Raw genomic sequence first — 22441 nt, 5'->3', positions numbered from 1 at the left:
ACATTTAATTGATTGTGTTGTTTTCTTCTGTTTGTTTGTTTGTTTTTCTTTTCTTTTCTGCTCAATACAGAATTTTGTACTGTGGCCCAGGCTGACCCAACATTCATGGTCCTTTGCCTCCTGATTGCTAGGAGTATAGGTGGATGCTACCACAATTGGTTTAATTGATCCTTAAGAATAGAAATGTACTGATAACTAATTAAAATGATCACATGTCAAATACTAAAATGAACTTAATACTTACATACTTTTTGAAATTTTAGAATGAAATCTCAGAAATTGCTCTGGATCAAAAAGGACTTACCAATGACAGAAAAATTGCTTTCATTGATAAGAACAGAGACCTCTACATCACCTCAGTGAAGAGATTTGGGAAAGAAGAACAGATTATTAAACTAGGTAAAATAATTTCCACACACTTAAAATTTTAATTATTGCCTATTAGATGGTGTATCATGTACAAAATAGCTTAATGTTTGCATGAATGTATAAGGTTTAGTCTCACATTTCTTCATTACTTTGTAACTCAGTTTCAGCAGCAAATTTTAGCTGTGACTAAATCAGTAGTGAAACCCCTGTTGATTAAAAGTGGAATGGTTCTATGTGGAACATAGTATTTTCACTTTTCAGAGTGTTTGCATCTGTTCACGGTTACACAAGCAGAAAGTAGAGATATAGCCATTACATTAACTAGGATCTTGCTTGTCACCTGACTTTAAAGGTAGATCCTAATAACTGTTGACACTAATGGACCATGATTGTTCTTTTTAAATTAAGGAACCATGGTGCATACGTTGGCATGGTGTGATACGTGCAATATCCTCTGTGGACTTCAAGATACTCGATTCACAGTATGGTATTACCCCAATGCTGTTTACGTGGACAGAGACATTCTGCCCAAAACATTGTATGAAAGAGATGCAAGGTAATGCCATGTTGCATGGGATTTTATATTGTAAACAAAGCTCTAATTGCCATGCTTTGTCTGAGTTTAATAAGACTCAACTAAATAAATTGTTCAGCTAAAGCTGGCTTGTTAAGGTTTAAGGGATGCACTTAAATTGAAAATAAAATACGAATTATTTACTCATCCTTTATAAATGAGTATAATTGTCAAGTTTAATTTTGTTTAATGATAGCTCAGGTGGGTTTTTCTAGTGTGGTTTAGTGATTTTTTTTTTCCGAGACAAGGTTTCTCTGTGTAGTCATGGCTGTCCTAGATTCACTTAGTAGACCAGACTGACCTCGAACTCACAGTGATCCACCTGCCTCTGCTTCCTGAGTGCTGGGATTAAAGGCGTGCACCACCACACCTGGCCTGATTTAATGATTTTTAACACAGCAGTTTTAAGATTTCTCAGTGATGTAAACTTGGTTACAACTACCAGAGTCCACATTTTTATTGACTTTCTTAAGAATCCCAAGAATGTGTCTCTTCAGTTGGGTTTTTGGCTGATGTTAAAGGTAGAGTAAATCGCAGTTGCTGAAAAGCCTAAAAGCAAAGAACAAACCCTAAATGGGTCAAGAAATTTATCCCTAAACTCTCAAGAAGAACATTTTCTTACTCTTCTCAAAGCAGCTAGCTAGACTTCTTAGCTCTGAGCTTCACTTTGGTTTTCAAATTGGTTTTGAGTTTACTGTTAGTGTTTAAGTTCACAACTATAACAAAACTAGAGAAACAAAACAAAAGCTTATTTTTAAAAGTATTTGTAAATTAATTAGATGTGGTTTCACACACGTTTGATCCCAGTACTTGGGAGGCAGAAGCAGGAGGATCTCCTGTGAGTTCAAGACTAGCCTAGTCAGCATAGTGAACTACAGGCCTGACAAGGCTACATAGTATGACTCTGTCTTCGAAAAACAAGGAAAAATATTATTAACAAATTAATAGAAAGATGTCAGTCTTCTTATTTAAAGTTCATCTGTTTGTACTATGAGAAAATAATTTTGGAATTCATCTTAATTTTTTTATCCACTTACCCTTTAAATATTTTCGAAACTAATAGCTAAGTTATTTGTTTTATAATTTAAGATTCAAGGCCAAAACTTTTAGTCAGCTCTCTGTTACTGTTTATAACAGTACTTGAAACAAGCAGCATAAAGAAGAAAAGGTGTATTTTGGCTATGGCCTCAGAGGTTCTAGTCCATGATCAATTGGCCCCATTGCTTTTAGATCTGTGGCAATAGAGTGTATATGGCAGCAATGAGTGGTAGAGCAAAACTGCTCACTCAAGGCTGGGAAGGGGACAGATGCATGGCAGGAATGCGGCTCTAGGTTAGTTAGCCTTCACAGGCAGTGTCCTACCCCTGATCAGGTCTCACTGGGCTCCACCTCTAACAGACTCCTCAGGCTCCTCTAACAGAGCAAGATCTAAACAGTAGCAAGAGCTCACTGCAGATACTAGGACTGGAGCAATTGAATATATGGAACAACTCTTAAATTGTTGGTATATTTTGCTTCAAGTGTATATCTATCTACATGTTATATTGAAGTATTGATTTGAATATATAATCGGCTTGGAGTTAAATGGGGGTAGTGAGTTTTGAAATTATGTATGTTAAAGTTATTTCCCAAATTTAATACATAAGAAAAAATTTGTGCAGAATATAGCTTTAAGTTTTTCTTTGTTTTCAACAGTGAATATAGTAAAAACCCCCATATAGTGAGTTTTGTTGGAAATCAGGTAACTATAAGAAGAGCTGACGGCTCCCTGGTACACATCAGCATATCACCGTATCCTGCTATCCTCCATGAATATGTGAGCAGCTCAAAATGGGAAGACGCTGTAAGACTTTGCCGCTTTGTTAAGGTACCTTACATATTGTGCATATATTACACAGCAGTCTCCCTTTTAAGAGATGAGTAATGATAACAGTAGGGGTTAAGAAAATTGTAAAAAGGACCATCTCTCCTGTTATACTTGAAAACTTCTCTGTCTGATGGTAATGTTCTTAAATAGAGACCCACAGTGGAATTTCTACTTTTGTTGTTGTTGTTGAGAAAGGGTCTTCTTATGTAGCCCTAGTTGGCCTCAGACTTGGCTATGTAGACCAAGCTGGACTTAAATTCACAGTGGTCTGCCTGCCTCTGACTTTAAGTTCTAAGATTAAAAGTTTGCTACCATGCCTGGCTTCTATGTATTTTTTTTATTATTAGCTTTTTAAAATTCCATGTTTCAAAATATTTATTTGTAAATTAATTACTTAGTTATATACTATTAGAATTTAAACCCACTGCTTATAGCAGTGGGTCTCAACCTTCCTAAAGGTGTGACCCTTTAATATAGCTTCTCATGTTGTGGTGACCTTCAACCATAAGCTTATTTTATTGCTACTTCATAATTGTAGCTTTGCTACTTTTATGAATCATAATATAAATATCTGATATTTAGGATATCTGATATGTGACCCCCAAAGGGGTCGTGACCCACAGATTGAGAAACACCATTTATAGGTAATTCAGCTACCTTCTTAAGATACCTATTTTCATCCTTCACTTAGGAGCAGAGCATGTGGGCTTGCCTAGCAGCAATGGCAGTTGCTAATCGAGATATGACTACTGCAGAAATAGCCTATGCAGCGATTGGTGAAGTAAGTAAATCATGCTTATGTAATCCATGTGAATTTTTTCTTAACATAATTTATTATATTTCTATTATTATTGACATGTGATGTATTTCTCCTCCCTTTTTTAGATTGATAAAGTTCGATATATCAATGCTATAAAAGATCTTCCATCTAAAGAATCTAAAATGGCCCACATCCTGATGTTCAGTGGGAACATCCAGGAGGCTGAAACAGTCCTTCTCCAGGCTGGCCTCGTTTACCAAGCAATCCAGATCAACATCAATCTTTATAACTGGGAAAGGTAAGCAGAACCCTTTTTCACAGTCCCAAGACCCATTTGGTCTACATGTGTCCGTCTGTCTGCAACGTAGACAACTCTATCCTATTTAATAGTTTTCTAGCACTACAAGGGAATGTGTTCACTCTCTGTGTAGTGCCTGACCACGGGTCTGTATAATTGTTCTAGTGCGGGAGGAAGCGTCTCTAATGGTGGTTGAACTAGGCACTGATCTATGAGTGTAGCAGGATATCATTTTGTTGATGGAGGTTTTTTTTCTTTTCTTTTTTTAGACCTGTAATATTTAGTTTTACTCTAGGTCCCTGGACTATTTAATCTCTGGTTCTTGGTCACCTAAGCAGTTCTGATATGGGTTCCATCTTGTGGAGTGGGCCTTAAGTCAAATCAGTTATTGGTTGGTTACTCCCCACAGGCTTTATGCCACCATTGTCCTTAGCATGCCTTACAGGCGGGACACCATTGTAGACCAAATAAAAACCCACATATCTTTCAACTATTAGAATTAGAAATTCTCTCAGTCTATAATTTCTGTAGCTATTCTATCTACACCTTTCCCTTGAGTAGAAGCAATAAAATGTATTTTGTTAATTTGTGATTAATATACCACAATCTGTATATACACTCATGAAACAACCATCTGTATAATTCAGCTGCTCTGTCTTTGTGCTTTGTTTACTTGTGTTTGTTACTGTTGTATAGTGTATAGGTGATCAGAAAAGATGTTGGTTCTACAAGAAAGAGTAAAACATTTAAGTTGTAAGGTAACGGTTTGGCAAAATAGAATATTAAGTAACTAATAGAACGTTATACATCGTTAGAACTATGTGAGAAATATGAAAAGCTGATATTTACAATATTCTTTCAACACTTTTTGGTAGGGGAGCAGTTGAGATGCTCTTGTTATGTAATCTGTGCTTATCTCAAACTCAAAGCAGCCCTCCTGCCTCAGCCCCTCGAGTGTTCGGATCACACATCCATCTTCAGCTGATGTTTTTGAGAAAATGTGTGCCTTGATTAGTGGTTGAAACTATAGTTCAGGTAACACTGAACATAACCTTACATTCTAGGTGGGAATTCCATCTTATATCACTGACAATGGTAAGTAGAAAAAGACCTAGAATTTGAGCCTGGGTCTTTTAATGCAACCAGCTGAATTTGTCACTGAGCAATTAGGTCCTGTGGTGCTGATAATGTTGCTTAATGCTTCTGTTGGATGCCTCACTTCTTTAGTTAGTATCCTTGTAGATACTTATGTTATCTTCCCATGTCAGATAATACACTTCTTCAAGGACAGAAACATTTTTTAGTGTCGTATTATGTATTAGATATTTAATGTCCATGTACTTCATATCCTTGTATCCATGCAATATTTAATCATTTTGCCGTGTTCTAATGCTCCAAACATTTATTGGCTACAATTTACAGCTGATAAGCAGGTACCATAGCAGGAAGATAGAAAAAAATGTGCCTGTGGTGCTCAGTGGTGCCCTCTGAACATTGCTGAGCCACCTTGACCTAAGTGATGCTGTCTTCTCCCCAGACAGTACAGCTTTTGAATAGTTTACCCTCCTCACCTATGCTTTTCTTAGGATCTGCTGTGACTGGGGTTAACATGTTTATTTGTTTGTTTGTTTTTTATCTTCTTCATCTTTACTTTTCTATAAAAATCTCGAGCCTTTGAAGCTTATGCCACAGGTCTACACTAATTTCCTGTCATTGACTTCAAATTTCCCTGCCATCCCTGTAGGCTGCTCTCTGCTCATTTGCCCCTACCACCACGTCTCAGCAAGTCGCCTTGCCGGAGGATGACTCAATATTAGGGAGACAAGAAAGGAGGAAAAGAATGTATCCTGGGTGGTCCCCCCTTCCTGCTCTCTGGCGTTGCCTTTCCTCGGCCTCTAAACTTCATCTTACTGTAAGCAGTTAGTTGGCTAGTCATGGCTGATAGGCCTCCAAAGCTACCTTACAAGCTAACAAAGTTCCAGGCGCGTTGTTCTGGGATGCTGATTATCTTCTGAACACTTCAGACATGCAAACAAGTATCGCTCTAGTCCTGTGTCCTGCTGGTAGTTAGCCCAGAGCCAGTCACCCACTGTCTTCTTAACAGTGCCATTGAGTAGCACACGCGTGTGGATTTAGATTTTCTTCTTCCCTCATATTCCCACTGTTTCCTTTCAGAATAACCCACCTTTTTTGTTTTTCTTGTTGTATCCAGTCAGCTGTGCATTCACTCCATAGGCACACCCTTGTCTAAACTGACCAGGGTTCTCCAATAGGACGCGTCACTACTCCTCTTCCCTGTCACCTGTCCTTTTCCTTCCCACTCTGGATGCTATAGTCATGGTGAGCTTCTCACAATGGAAGAGTAACCATGAGACACTGACCCTACCTCATTTAAACGGAACCTATAGTTCCTCACTGCTTGAAGTACAGATGTTAAGACATGGCAAGGACTCACTCAGATAATCTAGGAAGTAATTATGCCCACCAAGACACTTTGAAGAGACTTAGATGTCACCATCTCCACATTCTACAGATATTTCTGAAACTTGTTCCTGTCATATATTCATTTATTCAACAGATATTTATTGAGTCTACTACAATGGGTATATTTAGATATTTCAGAGAAATCTTAAAAACAAACCCTTTGGTAAAATGTGTGGTCATCTAAATGCCCTGTGTGGCACGAGGTGTTGGGCGACTGTGGATGGGAGCTTTAGAGCCAGGCGGGCTTGATTTCATGCTCCACACCTACCAGCTATGGGTAAATTACTGAGGCTCTGTACACTGCACGTTCCCTATATCTGAAATGGCAAAGCAGCCTCAGGATTTGTTATCAAAATGGAATAATTATATTTCAAAGTATCTTAGCAAACTTTGTGATACATAATAAGCCTTTACTAAATAAAGTCATCTGTTACGTGTTTGTTGAGAACCGCCAGTTTGCCAGACTGTAGGCACTGTGAATGCAGGGATGAACAAACCAAAGAAGTCTGTGACAGTGATTTTGATTGTAAAACTCTAAATGGCATGGCTCATATAAAATCTATAGGTAAGAAGGATACATATTATATGTATACATTTATGTGTGTATACTTAGATATGATAGAATAAAATATATTAGGAAACATGTGCAAAGATGTTCAAATATACGATAAATGATAACATTTGTGGTTGATTAATTGACTATTAGTTTGTAGATTTGTATGCCTGTGTAGGTGATGATGGTCCTAATTTTATTCCTATTACTGAACCACCCTGAGGAAGTGGTGTGTGTGTGTGTGTGTGTGTGTGTGTGTGTGTTTAGAGAAAGGGGTCTGTTTGGTTTACATTTCCAAGTTACAATTCATCATTATCTTAGTTAGGATTTCAGGTGAAGAGACACCCTGACCAAGGTAACTCTTATAAAGGAAAACATTTACTTGCGGCTGGCTTACAGTTTGAGAGGGTTAGTCTGTTACTATCATAGAGGGAAGCATGGCAGTATGTGGGTAGACATGGTATTGAAGGAGCCAAGAGTTCTACATCGTGATCTGAAGGCAGCAGGAGGCTGTGTCACTGGGTATAGTGCCACTCCCTATGGTCCAAACATTCACACACATGAGTCTATAGAGGCCATACCTATTCAAACCACCACAGTCTTGCTGGGGAAGTCAAGGGAGAAACTTATGCTCTGCTATTACATCTGCAGTCAAGAACAAAGTGAGAATAGACACCCTTGCTTGCTTACTTGCTGCTGTTCACACTCAGCCAGCATTCTTTACTTGCCTGTAACTCAGGGCCGAGCCCATAAAATGGTGCTGCATACACTGGGGTCAGTCTTCCTACCTTAATTAACATTAAGAGAATATTTGATCGACATGCCCACAACCAACCCAATGTAGACAGTTCCTCAATTAAGACTCTTCAGGGGGGTGGTTTTAGGTTGTGTCAACTTGACAACTAAATGAAACACAGTCGTCTTTTAGAAAGGTCTCACTTTTACTTCACATATATTTCTAATTTTTCTTAGGACTGAGCAGTTGCTCATTCTCCCAAACAAAGGTTTCCTTACTTGAGGTATGCTATCAAATGATGGTTCTAAAAAATGTTTAGGTATTGTGTATATAAAAGGAGAGGGTATTAGGATTTAAATTTATTCAGGCACTTTCAGCCTGTGTTAAGTTCATGAACCCTCACAAGGAGTGTGATCTATAGGTGTAAAGTTCAAGGGAGCTTCACAATTTCTCCAAATTAAAATTATCAAAAAGGATAATTCCCTTAATGAACGATCAGTCAATAGAGAGTCTGAGGCCATGGGCTAATGATGGCCATTTGCAGATAGAGGAGAGGGCAGAGCAGCTCTACTAAATGCCCATGTTTTAGGATCTGGCTTAAGGAGAGAACTCAGTTGGGAAAGTGCTTGCCAGTTAAGATTCCAAGCACCTACATAAAAAGATGGGTTCAGCAGCCTGCCTGTAATCCCAGGGCCGGGGAAGTGCAGATGGCAGATCACTGGGGCTTACTGGCCAGCCGGGTTAGCTGAATTGGCAGGCTCAAGGTAGAGGGCCAGATGAGTGCTCAGGCCTAACAAGGCATTTATAACATCCCCGCTAAGGCTTGTGGAACATCTCAGAAGAGGGGCAGAAAGAATGGAAGAGCCAGAAGAGAAAGCTGCTTCTAATGCATGACAGTTGCTGCAGTCTCCAACGCAGCATGGTTGCCTGCTCAAAACTGACCCTGTTGGCCCTACCCCTTCCTGCTCTAATATAGGTTCCTGAAGGATTCTGGGACATGGGGAGTCACTGAGTAATTCTATACCCATGGCAATACAGAGGACACTAGTTAAACTGGGTGGGTCACTAAACACACACACAAAGACATGAATGTGGGAGAGAGATTTATAGGAGGGGTTCAGGGGTGGGAGGGAGATGAGAGTGGGGGTTGAAGATAACAAGAATATATGAAGCGTGTATGAAAATATCAAAGAACAAATTTAATTAATTATTAAAAACATTTTAAAACAGTAAAGTTGGTAGCGTGCTTACCTAGCATAGGCAAGGGAGAAAAAGAGTGTTTAGCAAAATATGTTAGGAAGAACCAAAAGGATGAAATTGAAAGATTTTGTTATGGAAAAGCACATATAAAATAGTGTGACAAAGTCACGTCACCATCAGTCAGTGTCAATAGTGATCACTTTTTGCACAGTCTCCATACCCTCCCTTCTCTTACCATTATTTTAAGACAGACTACAATTAGCATCTTTTATCTGTGGGAATTTAAATGTATAACTCCAAAAGATTTTAGCAGCCATAATATCATAACCATACTTAAAAATTGTCAGCAACTATATATAGTGTTTTTATTTCTCTGATACCTAATAAGATCCAAAAAAAGACTCATCTGTTGTGATTACTTGATACATTCTTAGACAGTTTCTGCCTCTGTGTGCGTGTGTGTGTATGTGCATGCACACATACATGCGTGTGTGTCTGTATCTGTGTGTCTTTGTATGTATGTCTCTCTCTCTCTGTGTGTTTGCTTATAATTTCCCCATTGAAGAAACTGGGCCTGTAGGATTTCCTGTCATCTTGACATTGTTGGTTGCATCTTTATGGTGTCTGTCTCCTAAATTAGTTACAAATTCATGATGAATCTAGAGCCTCTTAGATTTAAGTTTAATTGGGGGAGGAAAGGGAGCCTAAGTACTATAGTTAGTGGCATATATATTTCCATAATGACTGGTCACCAGCAGGTGTAGATGGTTGCTGCTAGAGCAGTGGTAGAAGGAAGTGTTGAATCATCTCTTGGATTACTTCTGAGGTCCCTGGACTCTGCCTCTGTTTAAAGCTTCTTCAAGGGGATAGATTTTAATTCATTCACGTGCTTCTCTGCTTGAAAATGTGCTCTTATTGGGTGTGCATCTGTACGTCATATTTGAGTCTGGAGATTGCCTGTGCCCCAGTAGGATGCAGAGCCTAGACACTTGCAGGGAGGTAGTTTATCTGTTTGGTGTCTCCTTTGTATACTGAGTGTTAATTCCTCTGCGAAACTAAAGTTAGGAGAGGAAGAAATGAAAGCTCCAGGTAACCACATAGATCCTGTGTATACGTGTTAACAAAATAATTTCTAATCTTCTACCAGTTATATAAAGTGCTTTTGATTTGTTCAAGTTATGCAAAAGATCATATTTGGAAGTTATCATATCTTTTTATATAACTTCTTTCTATTTAAAATATATGGACTTATTCCAGCCCTAGAATCTAATGTCACATTTGTTTGGTTGCCAAACCATTTTAAAACTAGAGACATACTGTTCCCAAAACCCTTATATAATTTGAAGTAAGATCCCTCCTAAATGTGGTAGAGAACCATTTTTTACCCAGTGTGTATGCATTTAGAGAATACTTAAAATAGAACATGTAAATGCTTACTTTCAGCCATTACTTTTCAAATAATCAATGCATGTCTCTTATTATTATAATAATGACAATAATGAAGATAACACTCAGGACCTAAGCTCTGAATACAGAATAGATATTACATTGTCTTTTCTGCATAATTAAATGTATTGATATTTGCATACCAAATTACTTCCTTAGAATTTTTGAAAAGCCCCAGGACAAAATGGCTGCCTATGAGTCGTGCTTTCACTTTGGCAGGCAGGATGTCCCAGCCCATTACTTACTGTAAGGTGCCCGAGGTGTGATCCACCAGTCTCCACTGACACACAGCTCACTGGGGCCAGAGGCTTGGGTAGCCTCGTCAGTTAGAAGGAATAAGGCATCTGACTGCCAGTGCTCACTGTAGAGCCTCTGTTCCTTAATTGTTGCCTTTCATTTCTCACTTCAGTCCCATCTGCTTGATTCATTGTTCTCTGGAAGACTTAAAGTAACATAAAATGAGAGAACTCTGGGAGTCTAACGGTCTGTGTTCTAGTGCTGTGAAGAGACACCATGACCACAACATTTCATTGGGCTTGCTTACAGTTCAGAGGTTTAGTCCATTTTCACTACAGTGAGGAGGGGCATGGTGGCACACAGATAGCTGTGGTGTAGAAGAAATAGTTCTATATCCAGATCTGCAGGCAGCAGGAAGAGCAAGCCACTGGGCCTAGCTTGAGCTCTTGAAACCTCAAAGCCACCAGTGACACACATCTTCCAATAAGACCAGACCTACTCCAACAAGGCCACACCTAGTCTTTTCAATAGGGCCCCTCCTTGGTGGCCAAGCATTCAAATGATGAGCCTGTGGGGCCCATTCTCATTCAAACTGCAACAGTAATAAATAACATATGTTGATACGTTGATCTCTTATAAGAAACCATGTTTCTTTATTTTCTTATTATATTGTCTTTGATAGTTCATGCAACTGCCTAGCAATTGTTGATAAATATAGCATTATCTAAAATATATTTAAAAATTTTAAGTGTGTGTATGTGTGTGTGTGTGTGTGTGTGTGTGTGAGAGAGAGAGAAAGAGAGAGAGAGAGAGAGAGAGAGAGAGAGAGAGAGAGAGAGAGAGAGAGAGAGAGAGAGAGACAGAGAGAGAATGGGGTCGGAGATGCATATGCCACAGTGCAAACATGGAGATCAGAGAACAGCTTTGTGGGGTTAGTTCTTTCTCTTAACCTTTATGTTGGCTCCAGGGACAGAACACAGGTCGCCGTATTTGTATGGCCAGTACCTTTCCCTGCAGAGTTATCTTGCTCGTCCCCAAAAATTCTTTCTAAAGATATTATTTAGCTTGACTAGTACTGAGAGTCGCAAGTTATAAAATATTAATGTTGTTTTGTCTAAAGTAACAGATCTATAATAGTTGACTCAGATAAATCATCATTGTCCTACTCATGTCACGCATAGGAGAAAGTGTGTGAACTTGAGAATTAGTGTGCTTTTGGCTATGGTGACTGTTAGCCATGCCGTAAAACAAGATCACAGTAACCAGTGCACAGTAACTCATGCTCCACCTGGTTTTTCTTGACTCAATTCCTGTGAGCCATGAGCAGGGTTTTGGCTAGGCTGAGGCCCTCATCAGACTTACATGGAAGCCTGGCCTGAGATAATCTGTTCGCCTCCTTGCAGATTATCGCCAGGATAAAATGTCTCTTTGGTAAGGTGCTACTGGTTTTTTTTTTTTGTTGTTGTTGTTGTTTTTATTTTGTTTTGTTTTGTTTTAAGTAATTCTGCTATTAAATACAGGCTTGTTTTAAAATAGCATAAATTTATAGCTATATTGGTTGAATAATAAAATTTTAATGGCTTTTTAACATTTTCTTCAAATTTTCAAATGTAATTAACTAACTGATTAATTATTTTATACTCATGTGTAGTGGGTAGTAGTCAGAAGACAACTTGGGGACATTGACTCGCTCATGTATGACCTAAGAAATTGAGATTATCAGGCTTGGTAGCAAGTACCTTTACTGCTAAGACACCTTGCCAGCCTAGTATGCCATTTTCCAAGATTCTAATAATAATAGCATTTAGACTGGTTTTAATATCAGAATTATTTTATATGATTTTTAATTTGATATAGTAATAATAGCTTTTTAATTTCATAAGTTTATTATAGGTTCATAAAAATGTTGGCATAGTTGCATTTTATGATTATTTACCAAAACTTTGTTGAGTATTCTTCATACATGTTCTCTGCAGTTCCTTCCAAAGGAAATAAAAAATAGATCTTCCTTCAAACAATATATAGGCTAGTGGAAGTTCTGTAATGCACACCTTGTAAGTAGTGCTTAGGATAGTAGTGTGCAGAAACGACACAGAGCATTTATATGTTGTATTTGTGTAAGAAGAGCTGGTTGGAAAGAAGGGGTCACAGACTTCAGGGCTAGCAGAGCAGTCATGTGTCCTGCCTCTGACATCAAAGCTCTGTTGTTTAGACATAGCAGTGTTTGATAATCTGTAATTTTTCATTATAGGGCACTGGAATTGGCTGTAAAATACAAAACTCATGTTGATACAGTTCTTGCTTATCGTCAAAAGTTTTTGGAGACATTTGGTAAACAAGAAACTAATAAACGATATTTGCAATATGCAGAAGGTGTAAGTATTATACAGTGTTTTATAGTAGTATGTATGCTTAATTAAAAACATTCATCTATATCAAAAGTTGACTAGTTCATCTTCTTTCTTTCTTTCTTTCTTTCTTTCTTTCTTTCTTTCTTTCTTTCTTTCTTCTGGATTTTGAGACAAGGGTTCTCTTTGTAGCCCTGGCTATCCTGGAACTCACTCTGTAGACAAGGTTAGCCTCAAACTCACAGAGATAAGCCTGCCTCTGCCCCTTGAGTGCTGAGGTTGAAGGTGTACTCCACCACACCTAGCCCTATACTCTAACTTCTAAAAGCATCACTTTTTTCTCTTGTGATGTTGTCATATTATTTTATGACTATATGACTATAGTGTTAGTTTTTCTGGGCTCTTGGTTGTTGCTCTTTGTTTGTTTGTTTGTTAACAGGATCATAACTGTAGTCTAAGCTAGCCTGGAGCTCACTATTTAGCCCAGGCTGGCTTCTAACTTAGAAGACTTCTCCTACCTCAACCTCCTGAGGTCTGGGATTACAAGCATGAATCATCAGGCCTGGCAATTTGGGTTTTTTTCCTAGACTCTTTAGACTTTTTTTTAAAGCATCAGTTTTTATGATAATCAATTTGAGGCTAGGTACTCTTTGATATTTTTAGATAAATAATGTAGATGTCTTGGAAGAAAGCTAACTTACATCTGTTTCCCCCATTTGAGAATACATTAAATTTGTGTGCGTGCACTTGCACACACACACCCCCACTAGCCCATTTTCAATGAAATTTTGGTTTATTTGTAAAATATTTTTATTTCAAATTATGTGTACCTTTATGTGGGTTTGTACACATGAGTGCAGTGCTTACAGAGGACAGAAGAGGGCATCAGATGCCCCAGAGCTGGGTAGTTGTGAGTGGCCCAACATGGGTGCTGGGAAACCACACTTGCACCTTCTGTAAGAGTATCAGGTGCCACAGAGCCATTTCCAGCTCGAAATTAGATTTTAAATAGCAAAAACCTAGCATCTTTATTCCCTTTTCTTTGATATATGTAATATTTAGCAGCTGCTAAAATATAATATCTCAGTTTTAAGTGGTACCTCAGCCAGAACCACAGAGCTTTCTCAATGTTTTCTTTCCTTAAACAAGCTACTTTTTAACAGGCTACTTTGATTTCCTTTGGTGTTCCAGTCTTCTTTTCTTCCTCACAGATACCATTTGAAGTTAACACCAACAAGAGTTATTGTATTGTATTACAGTGTTTTTAAAAGAAAAAAAGAACCATTGCTTAAAATTTTCATGATGGCGCAACCCTTTAATCCCAGCACTCAGGAAGCAGAGGCAGGCGGATCGCTGTGAGTTCAAGATCAGCCTGGTCTGCAAAGCGAGTCCAGGACAGCCAAGGCTAACACAGAGAGACCCTGTCTCAAAAAACAAACAAAAAGTTAACCGTAGGAAAATATCTCATGTGGCTGACATTTACTTGCTGATAGTCTGGTATCACTTGGGTCTATAATCTAGTTAGAATCTATCATCCATATTTATCTATTTTGCCAAAATTATTGGCATATATACTATCTCAGTACTAAGAACTGAATAGATATGTTTCATTAACAGTATGGAGGAAGAGTTCTGTTTCTGCCCTTTCTACCAGAACACAGGAAAGATAGAAATTCTACTTTACTGAAGACAATTCTTTTTAAAAAGATGTGTGTATGTCTGTGTGCATGCACACACGCACACACGCACACATGCACACACACATCCAAGTACTTGTGAAGGCCAAAGAGGGAATTGGAGCCCTGGAGCTGGAGTTGTCAGTGACAGACATGACTTGATGTGAGTGCTGAGGACTGAATTTCAATCGGCTGCCAAAGCAAAAGCTCAGCCCTCCAGCTCCTGGAGACAACTTACAATCAGCTCAGAGATGGCACCAGAAAGATGACTCTCCAATCCTCACTGCATTCATTTGTTTCCATTTTGTTACCTTCCCTTAGTTTTCTGTCAACTGAAAAAGCTGCTATTGTTTGCCTATCGTTTAAGGGTTAAGACACTGACTGCTTCACCTTTCAGTGAGGTTCCCCTGAGCCATGTATACTGCACACACTGAAAAACTGGCTCGTTTCTCTGGTTAATCTGCCCTTTGCTACAGGAATCTATTATCACTGTGAATTTAGGAGAGTTGAAGATAAAAGTGGACTTCCCGACATGGTCTAAGGTGGCAGTGTGAGGGGACATTTGGAAGGAGCAGAAGCTAGGTACATTGTGATAGGACCGATGGCGATGGAGATAGTCAGCAAGGTTCCAGGAATGTTCCTATCTCAAGGCCTTTTTCTTCCCTTTCTTGGTTATGCACCCATCTCTTTAAACTTTAGTGTCAGCTTTCCCAGGCCATCAACTTCTTTAACCACTATGGTTTAAAAAACACCTAGAAATCCATCAAGCAATTAGAAGGTCATGTGACTTCCCACCTTACACTTGCCATTCATTGTTTCCTTTCCTATCTTCAAAACCCTTACCACGTGTTACTTACACATTAAAAAAAAATATTTTTCTGTCTCTTTCACCATGATTTGTCTTTATTTTCTCTCTATGAAGATAGTTTTTTAAAATTTAATATTTTTATCCATAACTGAACCCTGTACTTAGGACAAGCTTGACATAAACAAGTGTTAAGTATTTGTCGAACAGAAAAGGCACATAGGATAAAAATGACATCAGCTGGTAGTTCTCTGAAGTTCCCAGGCCCAAGGATGTAGTTGGGTAATATAGCCCTTACGCAGTACGTGTGAGGTGCTGGGCTTGATCCCTAGCTCCACAGTCAACACAGGCTTCTGAAGTGTAGCTGGTGAGCCGTCATATTACAGTGCACTGGAGAGAGAGTCGGAGCCCTGAGTGAGAGGAGTCGGGGTAGAAGCAGACACATGAAGAGGCAGGAAGATTAGACGTCTGTGAAGAGAAGGATTGAGTATGTGGTCCTGAAAACAGTGCCCTGGAGGAGTTGGGAGAAATGGAGTCAGAGACAAATGTGACGAGGTTCGCATGAACCAAAAGGAAATAGAGTGATGGCAAGGAGGTTTATATGGCTAAAGAATTGGGTGAAGTCGTGGCAGTTTGCAACTTTATTTTCTGTTAGAGTAGGCAAGCTGGGTACTGGATGGAGAGCCATTAGATATGGATTTTTAAATGCTTTTATGTGACTTCAGAATTGACTTGGGATCCAAATAAGAAATTCCAAATAGTTTGACACTCCCTCTAGTAGAAAGTATGATGTAGAAGTCACTTGAAACTGTCAGAGAACTAGCACTCTTACCTAAAACATACTGTTAAAAATATTCTTAGTTAGGACTAAATTATCTATAGAACAGTGCCCTAAAATCGAACAAATGCCAGGTAAAATGTCTGCAGGAGACCATCAATTGATGTGCACTCATTTGCATTTCAACACGTAATGAATGATGTCTTTGTTCAGCAGACAGACTGACTGCTGGCACAGCACTGCAACCGGTGCGCAAGTATAGTAGTATTATGACAGCTGAAACAAACGTTAAGTCAATTTAAGGCCAGAAGGCCAAGGCACTCAGCAAAGTTTGTCTCCCTTTTTACAAATGCTTTGTTAGACAATGGAATGCATGCATTGCCATGTAAAATAACAAGTTGTAGCTCGAACGACATCATTCTTTCAATAACCTAACATTTGCTCTGCTTTTCAGCAGGCTGTCAATTGATTCTTAGTTTAAACAGTTATCTTCAAGGCTAAAAGAAAATCAATTAATTATTAACAAGTCTATCTTATATACTATAGATAAATATGTACAATTATTTTAAGGTCATTAAAATATCAAATTACTTAATGGAAATTTAGACATACCATATTGGACTAAAGAAGAACCAAATGATATCATGAAGCACTGGCAGTACACAATCAGCATGCGGCTCTGTTAAGATTAAGCTAATCTCTCAATTTCTTCAGCTGAATCTCTCTACCAGCAGGCATTGCTTTGCTCTGGTTTCCAGCACCCCTGTGTGGAGGTAAAAGCCTCGTCCTCTCTTACTGAGTCTAAGAGCCTTGGGTTTATTTCACAGTTAAGCTTAGTCTAGGACTCAGTTTTTCCCATGTTTTGCCTCAGAAGATACACATTCAGACATAAATGATCTCCAAATTTGTTTAACAGTAGATTCCTAAAGAAAGAAAGCAAGAGTTCTAAAGAAATAAATATTCCTAAACAAATTGCTCATAGAACTCAGGGGCAGAAGAGCCTTTCTCAACATCAAGAATATAATGAACTTAGAAAAGGATAGGTCTAGGCTGGGGCACACTCGTGTCCTCGTGGAGAAAAGAGAAGCAAACAGATACGAATCTTGTGTTGCTGTCATGTGTCCCCAGTCTTGCCTGTCCTCTGCTTCCTCTGATGGTGTTCATCAATTAGTGACTGCTGCATCCTCTGTCACATCAAGAGTGGTTGCAATAGCCAGGTGGTGGTGGCGCACGCCTTTAATCCTAGCACTTGGGAGGCAGAGGCAGGCGGATCGCTGTGAGTTCGAGGCCAGCCTGGTCTACAAAATGAGTCCAGGACAGTCAAGGCTACACAGAGAAACCCTGTCTCAAAAAAAAAAAAATATTAGAAGAGTAGTTGCAATAGAGCCTCTAGTGCCAGGCATGGTGGCACACGTCTTTAATCCCAGCACATGGGAGGCAGAGGCAGGCGGATCGCTGTGAGTTCGAGGCCAGCCTGGTCTACAAAATGAGTCCAGGACAGTCAAGGCTACACAGAGAAACCCTGTCTCAAAGGAAAAAAAAATTAGAAGAGTGGTTGCAATAGAGCCTCTAGTGCCAGGCATGGTGGCACAGGTCTTTAATCCCAGCACATGGGAGGCAGAGGCAGGTAGATCGCTGTGAGTTCAAGGCCAGCCTGATCTACAAAGCGAGTCCAGGACAGCCAGGGCTATACAGAGAAACCCTCTCTTGAAAAACAAAAGGGGAAAAAAAGAGCCACTGGTGAAGCCATACACCTTTGATCTTTCCTTACAGCTGGGCTTCTAGTGGGAAGTGCTGCTTATGAGATGTCCAGAGCAGAGCTGATGCAAGCACACCTAGTCCTGCCCTGCCCAGTTTGCTTTTGTTGGGAGCAGAGCGGCTTCTTTACATCATCCCTAAGATCTTGTGCAAAATCCTGAGGTTCTGTGCACTGTTTCTGTGTGCTTTGTTAAGAGTTGCCCAGAATTGTGGCCTTCTGAATCACCCCGTGAGTCTTTCTTGGGCTCTGTAATTGTTCTCTTGATCCTAAAGGTAGCTCCTGGGTTTCTCATTAGTACCTTCTCTGTCTCTATTTTAGAAGTCATATATTCTGTTTTTGTTTACCTTGGATTAAATGAAAACATAAGATATAAGCGCAATTCTCTTTTCCCTTCTGTTATAGCTCCAAATAGACTGGGAGAAAATCAAAGCCAAAATTGAGATGGAGATTACTAAAGAACGAGACCGATCAGCCAGCAAGAGCATGGGCTTAAAGCACTGAGTGCCATGCTCACCTGTAAACTCGTTCAGACTAGCCAAAGACGTGCATGTTTTGCTTGCTTAGAAACGCGTAAATTTAAGGCTAGTGCTCTTTCTCCAAGGTAGGACACTTGCCTAGCATGCATGAGGCCCTGGGTTTGGTCTCCAGCACTGTCAAAAGAAAAAGGAATTATCTTTAAATAATTGTCTGTACTTTCTGTGTGACAATTAAGCACAAAGTAATTTATGTAATTCCATCGTTTATATTTTTCTAGTCTAATAATTAACAAAATATTTGTATATGCTTATCTATGCCCAAGTATTGTTGATTACATTCCAAGTTGTTTTTTTTTTTTCATTTCTTTATTTCTGGTTCTTCAGTATGAATAGCTATTAACACTTATAATAAAGCCTTGAGTTCTTTACAATGTATGTTATCATTAATTTCTATTTGATCTGTAAATTTTAAAGTATCTCCCATAGCTTATAAAACAAAAATTCATGAGGAATGGTTTTGGGGGGAAATGTTACAATGCAGATTCTTCTACACTGAACTTGATAGTGTTGTTCAGACAGCAAAAGCTGAGAATAACCCAGGCGTCCCTCAGCTGGCAGGCAGATAAAGCCATGTAGTGCTCATACGCAGTACAATTATTTTCTCAGAAAAGGACTCAACTGTGACACGTGCTGCACATGGATGAGCCGTGGACAATTTACACTAAATGAAGTAAATGTATCACAGAAGTCAGTCCTGTGAGACTGCTCACCTGAGGCACCTGGAATAAGCAAGTTTTTTTTCCATCAGAAAAGAGAAAAGTGGGACAGGGACTGGAGAGGGAAGACTGGGATTTTACTGTGTATGGTTGGCAGTTTCTCCTTGGGGTGACTGAGTTCTAGAAATGGATAGTGGTGTTGGTTGTATGACATTGTGGGTGTTAATGAACCTCAGTTGTCCTCCTAAAAAGGAGGAAAATGATAAATTTTATTTTATTTATTTATCATATTGAAAAAGTGGGCAAATTGCATTTCTTCATTCTTCTTCTGACTTGAGAGTGTTTAGGCAGTAAACTAGAGTCTGAACTTGTTTGGCTGGCCCCCAAATCTGCAAAGGCTTAGTAGTGACACAGACACCCTTCTACAGCTCCTGGAACCTGTTCCTGGAGTTAGAGCGTTATTGAGCTCATGCACACACATGGGAAATCGCCTGTCTCCTCTGTTGTAATTCTCTCGTAGGTTTCTTTCAGAGAAATGCCTCTTACTTCCTCATATGGTCCTTTTCTTCTATTCAATTCTTGATCCAGACTTTGGATACAGGGGTGTGTTCAGTTCATGAAATCTGAGGAATTTACTTATATGTTATACATGTTTTCTACATTGTTAAGTTTCAATGTAATGTTTAAAAGGAAAAAATGGTTAAAAGCTTTTAGCTTTATGTTTAGTATATTTTACTACAATAAAAAGTAAAAAAAAAAAAAAAAAGTCTTATGTCTTTGATATTTTATGATTCAATTCAGGTTTGACACTTGACTCCTACAGTTAGCAGTGGATATGATGGAGGCCATGGACCAAAGCTGGATTGCTTTTCCATGAAGGCCATTACCCTTTTCTTCAGAAATCGACTGCCTGAGTCCCCAAGCTTTGTCCCCTCCCTTTCAGGTTTGATACCTCAATAGTTATTTGTAGAACTCACTAGAAGTCTTAGGTTTTACTTAGAAGGATAAATGGAAATGCATACAGACACATAGATGAGGCACACAGAGCAAGGCCTGGGGAAGAGGAAGGGCACAGACAGAACTTCCGCATTCTGGCCTTGTTGAATTCAGGACACTGTCCATCCCCTCCCTGCTGTCTTGGGGTTTTCTTTTTAAGATCAAGGTTTAATTACATATACATAATTGAGTAAAACATTGGCTTTTATCTTAGAGTTTCTTCTGTTCAAACACCATGTCCAAAAAAACATCTTGAGAGAAGTTTATTTCAGTCAGTTTCACATTACAGTCTATCATCAAAGGACGTCTGGTTAGGAGCTCAGACAGTGCAGGAACCTGGAGAATGGAGCTGATGGGGAGGCCATGGAGGAGTACTGCTTTCTGGCTTGCTCCTTACGGCTTACTTAGCCTGCTTTCTCATAGCACCTCTGATCTAACTCCTGCCCAGGGCTGGTACTACTCACTGTAGGCTCAGATACCTCCCTTACAACCCAACTAGCCTAAATAAGAGCAAAGGTAAGGAAAACAAGAATGAAACCTGGGTATCAGTTCCTAGGAACGATTCTCCTAGGGTAGTCAGCAGGATTTCAGCAGACCAGCAATTCCACTAAAGGTGCTGCTGGTACCTGGAGCAAGAGGAACCCGGAGCTCAGCCAGAGCCCAAAGCCTTGAAGCCTTCCGTGGAGCAGTTCTCTTTAGGAGCGTCTTGAAATGGTGTGATGATCAGCCAAACAATACCAAGTCCCAACAAAAAGCCCAGGCTCCTGTTTGGACACACACACACACACACACACACACACACACACACACACACACACACACACACAACACACACACACACACACACACACACCACACACACACACACACACATCCTCTCAGTCTGTTCAAGGATGTTTTTCAGCTGGCAACAACCAAGCTCCCCGACAAAGTGGTTCAACTTCTAAGTGGAAAAACATCCTGCTCTCTTCCCCATCCCACACTTGGAATCAAAACAAAAACAGGTTTATCTCCCCTACAACTCACAGTGGGCTGGGCCCTCCCATATCAATCACTAATTAAGAAAATGCACTACAGGCTTGCCTACAGGAAAATCTTATGGAGAGATTTCTCAATTGTGAGTACATCTTTCCAAATAACTCTAACTTGTGTCAAGTTGACAGTTAGAGCTAACCAGGACAAATAGGAAGAAGAAAAAGGTAAAAACAAACAAACAGAAAAGTATAGTCACAGTAACATCCTTCCTGCTATGAGAATTGTATAGTCACAACAGCTTTCTTTCCCATTTCCTCTCCTCCACACCCCACCCCAAGTCAGTATGACAACAGGGATCTGTCCAGTGCAGACACTCTTGTCTCTTTGCTGACCCTCATGAAGAAAGCTGGAAGGCTAGCCTTTCATGCAGTGTCTTCCCTGGCTTTCTACAACCAATGCTTATTTCAATTGCATGCTACATTCTCTGTCAAACATCTCCAAGGAATGCCTGACTGTTGACGTCCCTTGGCTTAAAGTAAGGTGGCTTGTGGTTGAATCACTGTAGTATCTTCTCTTCTGGCTCTTTGTCTCAGCATTTTCATATATTTCTAAATAAAAGAAGCCAATCCAGTGTCAGTCCTGTCAGAACCCGTTCGTAGCCCTCCACACACTCCACCTTCCAGATGTGCTGGCATTGATCAGCTTGTTGGCTGTTGGTAGGGCCTTCTGCTTGTAGACTCCATATCCTAGACTTCCATCTTTGGGAGGAGTGAGTGCCTTGCTGCTTCTATCTATTGCGGATGGCTCTCCCCTACCCCAGGGATTGTTGGTCACTGGTCCACAAGAAAATGGGAAGCGAGGGCATTGGGAGCAGGGTTTAGGTGGCTGTGAGTACAATAGCTTTCCAGGACCAGCTTTAGTGAGACTGCTCATCTTTATTCGGGGTGAACAAAGGCTATATAGTTCTCAGGGAGTGGGTGGACGGTTCCCAGGGTAAGTGTGAATTATTGGCTGGGACTTGAGGTGCTAGGAATGCTCTATTTACACACCAGGGATTCTAGGTACTTGTCGGACAGGGTTCTTATGGGGAGAAAGGAAATTGGACCTGCATTTTGGCTAGGGGCTGAGAGACTTCCTTCATGGATGGGGGTCATGCTTAGAGACAACCCCCAGATGAATTCAGGCAGAGAAAAAAGCCCGTTGCTGAGAAAAGAGTGTCCTCCATTCTGTGCTGAGCTCAGGAGAGCTGTCCAGGTATTACAGGACTACGACCTTAAATAACAGGGTCGTCCAACAATCTCCCCTCATTTCTTGTTAAATACCATCATGTTCTTAGGCTTTAAAGGGCCCACCTGAGAAAGTTAAGACAGTCTATCTGTTGAGGAGTC

General features: G+C 39.8%; 1 protein-coding gene across 1 annotated transcript in view; it reads left to right on the top strand.

Moving 5' to 3' along the window:
* The window catches only part of Ift80 (intraflagellar transport 80), an 80134-nt gene extending 61743 nt beyond the window's left edge, over positions 1 to 18391 (top strand). The window contains exons 14-20 of the mRNA XM_051157288.1: positions 264 to 399; positions 778 to 925; positions 2639 to 2810; positions 3502 to 3591; positions 3696 to 3868; positions 12776 to 12899; positions 18293 to 18391. Coding sequence (XP_051013245.1) covers positions 264 to 399; positions 778 to 925; positions 2639 to 2810; positions 3502 to 3591; positions 3696 to 3868; positions 12776 to 12899; positions 18293 to 18391 — 942 coding nt within the window. The remainder of the gene's footprint in view (positions 1 to 263; positions 400 to 777; positions 926 to 2638; positions 2811 to 3501; positions 3592 to 3695; positions 3869 to 12775; positions 12900 to 18292) is intronic.
* Positions 18392 to 22441: the final 4050 nt, after the last annotated feature.

The sequence above is a fragment of the Acomys russatus genome, chromosome 15 (genome assembly GCF_903995435.1).
Source record: "Acomys russatus chromosome 15, mAcoRus1.1, whole genome shotgun sequence".
Classification (NCBI taxonomy): Eukaryota; Metazoa; Chordata; class Mammalia; order Rodentia; family Muridae; genus Acomys; species Acomys russatus.
Note: the sequence above shows the minus strand (reverse complement) of the source record. Positions and strands in the feature narration are given on the sequence as shown.